General features: G+C 37.8%; 1 protein-coding gene across 1 annotated transcript; it reads right to left on the bottom strand.

Annotated features, from left to right (window-relative positions):
* Positions 1-1387: 1387 nt before the first annotated feature.
* Positions 1388-9655, bottom strand: LOC140065754 (nicotinamide N-methyltransferase-like). Its single transcript, XM_072113326.1, has 3 exons — positions 9520-9655; positions 2390-2567; positions 1388-2309 (listed from the first exon to the last, which is right to left on the bottom strand). Exons 1-3 carry the CDS (start codon positions 9596-9598, stop codon positions 1940-1942), a joined length of 627 nt encoding a protein of 208 aa, XP_071969427.1. The 5' UTR covers positions 9599-9655; the 3' UTR covers positions 1388-1939.
* Between the last annotated feature and the right edge of the window lie 1169 nt (positions 9656-10824).

Genomic DNA, 10824 nt, shown 5'->3' with positions numbered 1-10824 from the left:
ACACAATTTCCTTCATCTGCCTTATAAATATATTTTGACCAATTTGGTAAGCCTCTGACATTATAAATAAGGGACATGTAAGTTTCATTTTTATCATAGGAGGAAAACTCCACTGTGATAGATGATCTCTATGGGGTCATTGTACAGGACATACTTACCAAGAAATTTGCCTCATTTTGTTCCTGATACCAGTTGTAAGAATACAGCATTGGGCTTTACATTTAACTGAGCTAATGTCAAGATGACCTGGCTTAACAACTGGCTCGGTACATTGAGTTTTATATGCCCCTATACAGTTAACCTGGAGGCGGTACATTATCCGGAGCCTCTTCTATGGCTCCCGGTCAGCTGACTGATCAGGTGAGGAGTTGATTGGTGGCACCAGGGAACTAATGTAGTGCTTCAAAGGACCACCTCCACTCCCCGATGAGCTGACTGATCAGCTGATCCCTTGACTGATCGCCTGACTGATCAGCTAAACCCTCAACTGACCTCATTGGGGAGTGGCTGGGGCTTAGGGGCTCTAAATAACCACAGCAGAAGCGGGCACCATGGCCATACTAGTGCTGGAGGCTATGCTCTATGCCAGTAAGTTTAGTCCTGTAATCCCTGAGATAGCTAGTTATGAGGCTGTGTGTCTTGGTTGGAGGAAATTGCTAACTGGTGGCCATACAATATACTGCTATGGGCTAGCAGTTTTTGACACCTTTCATGAGCTGGTCAAATATGAGTTGTTAGTGTTTGACCAGCAGAAATACATCAGGTGTGAACAGGGAGCTATTCCTAACAGGCTCCTCCGGATAACGGGGCCAAGGTTCATTGGAGGCAATGTACAGGATACCATCAGATGTTGAATATATTAACTATCTTTATGCAAAAAACTGTAGGGTGGAGCACCACTGAAGAGTAGTGGACTAAAGTCCTAATGTTGGGTGCAAGCCATTGAGGGGCTGAAACGTCGCACCTGCCACATTGAGTGAATAAACACCAAAACTTCATCCGGAGTGCTGCCTCATCTCTTCATTTCTTAACTATCTTTAATATATCCCTTTCTCTGGAACCAAAAAAGGTCCAGGAGGTAGGGTGTTATTTCAGAATAGACAACCCAGCCCATTTAGTGAGCAGGGCCACAGCGTTCATTGGAGAAGTAGTGAATATAGAAGTACCCATATAAATTTTAACACCTGGGAAAACTAACCCTATAGCTGTTTTGACTCTGCACTTTATATCTATTACATACAATCAGCATATTGTGAAACTATCTATTTCCAATAAAGGTTAATATCCCTCACTTTTAAACAAGAAAATTAAATGAATCAATAGGGTTAAATATACAATAATCAGTATTTCATTCACTTCCCAATCAACAAGCAACAGACACACAAAGTTTAATGCTTTATTTTATTTAACTGCATCAAGTAGGTCAGCATATGGGTCGTCTTTTATAGAACTAAAAAGTAAATAAAGAACAGAGTAACAATGAGAAAGAAAATAATATCACATTTTATAAGGCCCTTTCCACACTTGCGTTGCAGATCACGTCAGACTCGGGGCTGAGGTCTATCTTTTCTATGGCAATTGATGCGTGAAAAATGCATTGCACTTGCATTGCACTTGCGTGCACTCGTGTCTCAGAGTGCAATGCTTTTTTGATGCATCTCCATAGACTAGTATGGTGCATTTTTCATGCACATGACTTGCAAAAGCAGAGCATGTCGAGATTTAAACGCGTGTTAAAAAAGAGTGCAATGAAAGTTCTGCACTTCAAAAGCATGCGTAGAACACGTGCTTGAAAAACGCAAGTGTAGAAGGGGCCTAAGACTAAGTATTAGCAGGAAAGTTCTCAAAAACACATTGCATTTTTTTCATCACTTTTTGATTTTTTCTCATAATCAGATGTATTGCAAATAAACTAAAGACGTGCTGACCTCATATATTACTATTTTTCCTTATGGGCTGTAATACATATCACACTCTTTACTGTCATCTGATCTTCGATAATAAACTTTTCTCCAATGAGAGCCTTACTAACAAAATCCTCATTGTGTTTTAATACCTTGAGTTTCTCCTCCCCAACTTTTATATATATTGCATTTAAATCTCCAATTAAAATGATGCGCCCTTTAGGTTTTAGAAGATGTGAGATCTTTCTGAGTAATTTTATGAAATCCTTTTCGTCTTTGCTGATAACATCTAGAAGACCAGCAGTGAAGACAACATCCGCTGGTGGCAGGGTTTTTGGTTCTGTCATATTTTCCTTCTTAGGGTCAACTTTTAAAAGGCTTTGAATTGTTGGTTTTTCGTGGTCACTAAGGAAAAATTGAAACAAAAAGAATTCTCAGTCAACATGAAAAGGATGGCAAGAGTTACAAAATAACTAATATTTCACCTGCTTCCTTCTTCCTGTACATAAATCTTTCTTGTGTCCACCAATATTTTCATATCCTTGAAATCTTTTTCTCTGGCCTTTAAAACTATGATGTCTTTAAAATACTTATTGGCTGTGGACAAGTGATCAACTAGGCAACCAATGCTGAGGTCAATGAAGAGACCTTCTTTACCATGGCCTAAAAAAGAAAGTTTAAGTTGATTAAAAAATATTACTTAGAAAACATTGTGACACCTGTTAAATGTAAGGTGTGACAGAATATATGGTTATCAAAGGGCAAATTTATTGTATTTTCAAGACACAATAAGAAAAAAAAACACACACTTAAAAAATAATTACCGTATATACTTGTGCTGAATAGACCTAACTCGGCTTATATTGGAATCTATTAAAAAAAAAAAAATGTGTACTCAACTTCCAACAACACTACTCCCCTCGGCAGGGCCTCCTCTTTTCAGGGATGTCTGGCATTTGCTCCATGACAGCGTGCGATCTGTCACAGGCATCATGACGTCAGCCGCTCGCTGACATGCTGTGTGCGGCATCGGCACACACTATGATGTCAGAAAGCGGTTGACACCACACAGCTGATGGCTCTTATCTTAGACGGTCAGGGGCTGCAGGCTGTATATTGGAGGAAGGTGCTGTAGGGAGTACACTGGGGTAAGGGGCTGCAGGTTCTATACTGTGAGAGGCAGTAGTTGTTGGCTGTATACTAGGGGCAGGGGCTACAGGCTGTATACTGGAGGCAGGGGCTGCAGGCTCTATACTGAATATAGAAAGGAAAAGGCAACAACATCCAATATGATGAAAAAGGTGATAAACCTTTATTCACACAGGCATGAAAAAACTGCAACGTTTCGATTCACCATGAATCTTTGTCAAGCATGCTTGGATTCCCTAATGGAGTCATTACATGGTAGCCAAGATATTTAGTGGTGGCCTTTAGGTTTGCCTGTACTATAGAAAAACAATATTAACAATAATTTAAAAAATATTCCCGGTAAAGATCAGGAAGCAAACTTCAAAATTCTGTCACGTTGGTACTGGACCCCTGCAAAACTGAACAGGGCATATCCCTCGTGCTCCGAGTGCTGGCGGTGTAAACAGGCTTCAGGAACCATGAACCGTATTTGGTGGGGATGTCCCCTGTTAAGGCCACATTGGTCCAGGGTAATTAGACTCGTAGCGAAACTAACGTGTACCAAACTAAACGACGAACCCACTACTCTCCTGCTAAATATCCTCCCAATCTCCACTGCGAAAGCCAAAAAGTCACTAGTGGGTTTCGTGGGTTTACATAGGATGGAAGAACTCACAGCCGACACTCATCACACAACCGAACAACAACTTAAAACCTGTCTTGGCTTGACTTTAGAACTTCACAGGACTTTCTCTCCTTCACGTAATTCAATAGCTAAAAAGATTCTCTCTCACTGATACTACCCTCCCCTTCTTCCCTATACTTTCCCTTCCTCCCTCCTTAGTGATGGGGTCTCCCCTCCCCAATACCAAAAGGGAATTATAGGAATATAGGCAATGATTAGATATTTAATAATCTCTATAGTGAGATGATATGTTCTCACAATAGCACTCTACAAAGATGATACTATGATTCTACAGATATTATATCCTTGATAAGGCTACACTAAATGTGTTAAATTGATATTTACTTTTGCAAACTGTTAATTATCTAAATACTAAACATTGTATGACTTGACAAAATGTACCAACGGCAGACCTGGGCACCTTGTTGTACCACATATCTTGTTCAATAAAAGAATGATACAAAAAAAAAAAATATTCTCAAAGATTTGAGAATAAAGAGAAACAAACACATATTGGGTACAGCCATAATGACCCTAGTTATACAATCATCAATTTATTTGTCCTATGTTGTAAACACCGACCGGGGGGGGGGGGTCATTTATCTTAGCATTTTTTCTTTTTGACAAAAATCTTAGTTGCAAATAAACTATATACCTGACCAGGTGAAACAAAGAAGTTGCTCCAGAAGAGTTTGAGAATTTTGTGCAATTTTTTTAGTTATAAGTCGCAAAAACCCAGCAGACTCAGCTGCCTCATATATCAACCTCTAAGGCAAATCAAACAAACTCTAAGGCAAATCTAAGACAAATCAAATGTACTTTTAGCCTGAGGTACAAACAAAAAAAGAGAGAGGAGGCAGCAATCCAGAGATCTGTAGTGTTTCAGATATAGGGTGCACGTAGTCCGGGGTTCTGGTGCTCAACAAAACCTCGTGTAGACATAGTGATTGGAGAAGACCACAGCACCGGAAGGGTAAAGTTCCAACGATTTCTTTATTTACAATTCATCCAGGTAAAAAGAAGTTGCGACGTTTCGATTCACATTGAATCTTTATCAAGCATGCTTGATAAAGATTCAATGTGAATCGAAACGTCGCAACTTCTTTTTACCTTGTGATCATGGCATACTTTAACTTTTCAAATATTAATTGGGGTCAGGGCTCTTCTTCATCTGTAAAGGGGAGACATTTTATCAATTTTCTGCAGAATAATTTTATGATGCAGCATGTAGAAGATCCCACAAGAGATAATGCTTTGTTGGACCTTGTTATTTCTAACTATGTGGAGATTGTCCAAAATGTCACTTTCACCCTTGGGAACACCGACCATAACGTAATTATTTTCCTATTAAACTGCAAAAAGCAAAAACATGTGGGAAAATTGAAAACATTGAATTTTAAGAAGGCTAATATCCTAAAATCCAGGGCTGCACCACAGGATATAGATGATACTAATGTTAAATGGGAGAAATTCAAATCTATACTGGGTCATTATACTTCTAGATTTATTCCTATAGGTAACAATTATAGACAGGCTAGATTACAACCCATGTGGCTTAAAGCCTGCGTGACTTAGAAGGCTAACTAATGATAAAAAGAGGTTACCTGAGACTTTAATAATTACAAAACACAAAATCTGTAAGAAGAAAATAAAATCAGCCAAAATACAAAATGAAAAACAGGTGGCCAAAGATAGCAAAAGAAATCCTAAGAAATTGTTATGTACTGTATATGAATATAAAAAAATAGGTCAGAGCAGGTTGGAACCCTGTATTCTGAAAGTGGGGAATTGGTGCCTGGAGACTAAGAGATGGTGCAGATCCATTTATATAATAGAGGAAAGAACTTATGCTGTTGGTGGTGCCAGTGCGGGTCATGCACCCTGTAATATACTAGACTACCTGAATGTAGACATGATCCAATCTACACTCAATAAAATTAATGTGTACAGGGCTTCTGGACCAGATGGGTTACACCCCAGAGTTCTTAAAGAACTCAGTTCTGTTATAGCTGTGCCACTGTATCAAATCTTCAAAGATTCCGTAATGACTGGTACAGTGCCAAGCGACTGGCGCTAGGTGCATGAGGTGCCAATATTTAAAAAAGGCTCTAGAACCTCAACAGGCAATTACAGGCCTGTAAGCTTAACTGCAATTGTGTGGAATATATTGGAAGCATTGCTAAAAGACTACATACAGGAGTATGTGACATCAAATAGTATAATAAGTTTTCAAATTAACCTGATCTGCTTCTATGAAGAGGTGAGCAGATGACTGGACGGGGGAGCGGCTGTGAATATTATGTTCTTGGCTTTTGCAAAGGCATTTGACACTGTCCCTAACAGACGCCTGATGGGTAAAATAAGGTCTATTGCTTTGGAAGGAATCATTTGAAAACTGGCTGAAGGATCCAGAGAGTTGTGGTCAATGAATCCTACTCAGAAAAGTCACCAGTTATAAGTGGTGTACCCCAGCGTTCTGTGCTTTGCTCAATATTATTTAATATATTTATTAATGACATAGAGGTAGGAATTAATAGCACTGTGTCAATTTTTGCAGATGACACCAAGCTGTGTAGTGAAATACAGTCTATGTCCTTGGAGGAGTAAATCTGGGAGAGTACCTAGTTGAGAAAGACCTGGGCGTACTAGTAGATCATGAATTAAATAACATCATGCAATGTCAATCAGCTGCCTCTAAAGTCTGCAAGATTTTGTCATGTATCAAAAGTGGTATGGACTCTTGGGATAGGGTTGTAATTTTACCACTATATAAGGCATTGGTTCGGCCTAACCTGGAATATGCTGTCCAGTTCTGGGCACCGGTCCATACAAAGGATACCCCCTCAGTTATGAGGATATTAAAACAACTAGATTTATTTAGTCTGGAAAAGAGAAGACTAAGAGGGGACATGATTAATTTATATACATATATAAATGGTCCAAAAGTATGGTGGAAAGTTCCAGATTTTTACACCTAAATAACATACAGTAGACAGGTATTTTATATATAATTGTTTCCCTTAAATCCCTTCCTCATCCAATGCCTTCACCTCCTTGGCTGAACTTGATGAAAATGTGTCTTTTTTCAACAGTATAAACTGGCCCCCAGCATTCCTAAACAGCATAGGAAAACTAATCATACAAAGACCATAATGAGCAACACAAAAGTCTCAAGATGTAACAAAAAAAGATGCCTATGCTGCGAAACTATCAGACATAATTCAGACATGTTCCACTCAAAATCAACGGGAGAAACATTCAGTATTAATATGAACATGAATTGTCAGACAAGCTTTGTCGTATACCTCATTGAATGCCAGTGCGGAATACAATATGTTGGCAGAACAACTCAACCCCTACATTGCAGGCTAAACCAACATCGTTTTAACATCAGTCATGGAAATAAAAAACACAGCCTGTCGAGACACATGGAGATAAAACATAAAAATGAAGGAAAGTTTAATATCATACCAATAGACCACATAAGTGAAGACGTATCCAGTAGATTCGAAGTTTTAAAAAGAAGGGAAATATGCTGGATCTACAGATTAAAAACCTTAAAACCCGATGGACTAAATGAGGTCGCAGAAACGATTTTAGTTTAAAATCTGAACACACAATTTTTTTATTTATTTATTTATTTATTTTATTTTATTTTTTTTGTCCCATTCTATTAAACTGCTTTACCCTGGAGTTTATAACGCAAGAACTGACATACACAAGTATATAGGCTCTTCGCAGCGCATTCAATATCAAGTAGTCCACTTACCTTATCCAGTAAACTCTGAAGTGAAAACCACGGAACTAGTTTGGTCTCCCAAAGCCTCCGTAGGAGAAATTTTGGTCCCTATGTGCTTCCGTACTTGTAGTTCTCACATCAGAGGGAAGCCATTTTAGTAGTTTTTTTAAGGATCCAGACTGCATAGCGGATAGTGAGTAATCATACAGCAAGGTATTCACTCCATCAACACAATTTAAGTACAGCAATACACTATAAAGGTTCTTTCACCTATAGATCAGCATTTTATGTCCATGATATTCAGAAAAAATGTTAATTTTAGTGGTTTTTAGATTGTTTTAGAGGAGTCCCTCATTGATTGTTCGGCAATCTATTGTTAATACTGCTAGGTCACCTGGTTACCGGGTCATCAACCCACCAAACACTATTGCTTTATATATGAGCTACCAATACACACCATGTAATGCAACTGACGAAGAACCCGTTACGGGTTCGAAACGCGTTTTGCTTTTTATGTTTTTATTATATTTTGATTTTATATATAATAAAAAATACTAACGGAACAGACCGCGCCAAACTTTCTTTGATCGAATTGGGGATATCCAATAGAAACCCATATCGGAGAAACCAACAGTATAAACTATGATACTATGAATACTTGACAGGTCTTGTTCCATGAAAAGAAATTACACAAACTTTTTAACCCAAACTCACAACAGGGGGTGTATGGAGAGAGCTTACAGTGGGTGTCATCTATATAATACACCTGCCTGTTACTGTTGTGGTTGTTCAGGATCGCAGCAGTTTACCTGTTGTTTGCCATGGTCTAACCGAACCACAGCACCAAACATTTCTACCTATGGGCACTGTCATCCTGGATGGCCCCTCCCCCGTGACATCATTGGAGGGTGGCTATCAGTTGCCCTGCATAATGATCTAAAATGGCTGGCTGTTAGAGATAATCAGTAAAATTGCTATATACTGCAATACAGTACTATTGCAATATACAGTATGAACAATCAGACCTTTCAGGGTTAAAATACCCTGGTGGGTCTAAAATAATAGCAAAACAAAATTATTTTCAAAATAGGAAAATTTTAAATCACCCCTGTTTCCCTAGAACACATAAAAATAAATAAACAGTAAAATTCATAAACATGTTTGGAATCGCCACATCCCAAAATGCGCATTCTATCAAAATATAAAAAAAGATTTCCGGCCCTGGACACCCTAACGCTAACTAGCACCCAAATTTATGAATTGACTTTTTTTGCCACGTTTTCCATCCATGAATATTTGAATAAAAAGTGATAAAACAGTCATATAGGTTCCAAATTAATATAAGTTAATAGGCCAGCTCGTACACAAAAAAGGGCGCCTTGCAAAGATCTGTATACTAAAGTGTGAAAAAGTTATTGGCCTCAGAATTTGGCAAAAAATTTTTAATACAAAATGTTTTTTTATTTTTTTTTAAGTCTACTAAAACCCAATAAAACTATATAAATGTGGTATCCCAGTGATTGTAGAGACCTAAAGAATAAAATGGAAGGTGTCATTTGGAGCACGGAGTGCAAGCCATAAAATCAGAGTCCACAACAATATGCTGCAAATGTGTTTGTCAATTTATATGAGCTTTTTTCAGCTTTCCAGTACATTGCCTGAAATATTAAATGGTGCCACTAAGAAGTGCAATTTGTTTCACAGATAACAAGCCCTCACATATCTCTGTAAACATAAACATCTCTGTAAACATTTCCTTCCCCTCTGTAAATGTAAAAATAAAAAATATATTGCTTTTGGAATGAGAGGAGTAAAAAAAAAACAGAAAAGCATAAATTTAAAAGTCCTTGAAGGTTTAAACCATAAATATCCAGTTATTTTTACTTTCTTATCATTCCCATTATATTTTCCAAATCTTCTGTATAGTAGAGTATATTGGAGAAGAAGTGAGAAATCCTCAAGCCTTAACTGGATCTAAGCATTCCTAAGAGAAAGGTTTTTATTATTATCATTGAGAAAAACTAAGAAATCTAAAGAATTTACAAAGACCATTTTGGGTTTACCTGAAAAATGGTCCTCCAGATATTTTTTGAAATCAAAGTCATATAGTTGAAAGGGCTCTTGCATACTGGAATCCATCATCTAATCTTGTAGTTCAGACAAGGTAACATGTGGCTCCAGCAAAGTCTTTATATAAATAGCCGAATGAATGCAAATGATATCACATGAGTTATTCATGAATCAGGCATGTGAACACAAGTAAATACGCCTCAAACCTGTTTAGCTTAGATTTATTTTTTTAACCACTTCATGTCTTTAGGATGCAACCAGTTTGTACGTTAATGCTCAGCCATTTTTATAAATCTGACCACTGTTTCTTTCTATGGTAATAACTTTTCAGTTTTGGGGAAAAAATTCAATTTTAGGTTTTAAGTCAATTTTAAGTTTTGACAATTGTTTTTGTGGTGCACAGTTCGCCCCACGGAGCTACTCACGGAGCAAGACCGGTCCACAAAGTCTCAATGGTAAAAAATTTTTTTGAGAAACTCTGGCCGGAGCTCCAAAGTTCTTCTTATTGTTCTCCTATAATATTTTTATTCTAACTTTCTTTTCTGCTATATTAGTCTTCCAAACAATTCTGACAAGTTATTTTTTCAGAAGAATGTTCTTTGCAAACAGTTTCCTTAGAAGTTGAACAATATCGGTCAGTTTTCCTCTCTATGTTTTTTGGACACATGAAACAGCGCTTTCTCCTGGCTCTGGAATAATCTGAAACTGTATGCCAGACCGTTTCATTGCTTCTTTAGTTTGCTTTGGCAGGCATTTCAAGTCGCTTCGCTCTATCATGTGAGGCATTACAAGTTCCTGACAAAGGTCCTTCAAGAATAAGCGTCTCCTGTCCTTCCTCTGTGCATGAAATTTCGGATGAGTTTCTGTATAAATAATGAATGAATTTAGGGCTGCTACATCAAGCATACTTGAAAATAGTACTACAGGCCATCGTTTTGTTTGCCTCTTACACGAATATTCTCCCACCATCCCATCCATTTTATCTACACCTCCTTTTGTTGCATTGTAATGCAGGATGATTTCTGGTTTCAATTTTTGGTTATTGCTGTCAACACTGCAATCGTGATGCATGGTACTGAGTAAAATTACAAATTTCTCCTTCTTCGCCTTGTAAGATACCAAAGTCGCTTTGTTATTGAATCCAAAAGACACTCTCATAAAGTGCTTGCTGACGATTGTGTTTGAGTGCTGCTGGAATTTTTGTCTGTTTTTGCTTTATGGTACCAACAAGTGTAATAGCTTTTGCAAGCAGAAAATTTCCTAGTTCAACATTGGTGAAATAATTGTCCATGCTGCTG

This window comes from Engystomops pustulosus, chromosome 6 (genome assembly GCF_040894005.1).
Source record: "Engystomops pustulosus chromosome 6, aEngPut4.maternal, whole genome shotgun sequence".
NCBI classification, from domain to species: Eukaryota; Metazoa; Chordata; class Amphibia; order Anura; family Leptodactylidae; genus Engystomops; species Engystomops pustulosus.
This window is presented reverse-complemented; position numbering and strand designations above follow the sequence as displayed.

What these genes read in the sequence shown, in the direction of transcription:
- LOC140065754 (XM_072113326.1), bottom strand. Translation starts at nt 9,598, where the DNA reads ATGATGGATTCCAGTATGCAAGAGCCCTTTCAACTATATGACTTTGAT. An exon ending in TCTGGAGGACCATTTTTCAG is followed by an intron (nt 2,568 to 9,519) that starts GTAAACCCAAAA and finishes TTTCTTTTTTAG; the next exon opens with GCCATGGTAAAGAAGGTCTC. An exon ending in GTACAGGAAGAAGGAAGCAG is followed by an intron (nt 2,310 to 2,389) that starts GTGAAATATTAG and finishes ATTTTTCCTTAG; the next exon opens with TGACCACGAAAAACCAACAA.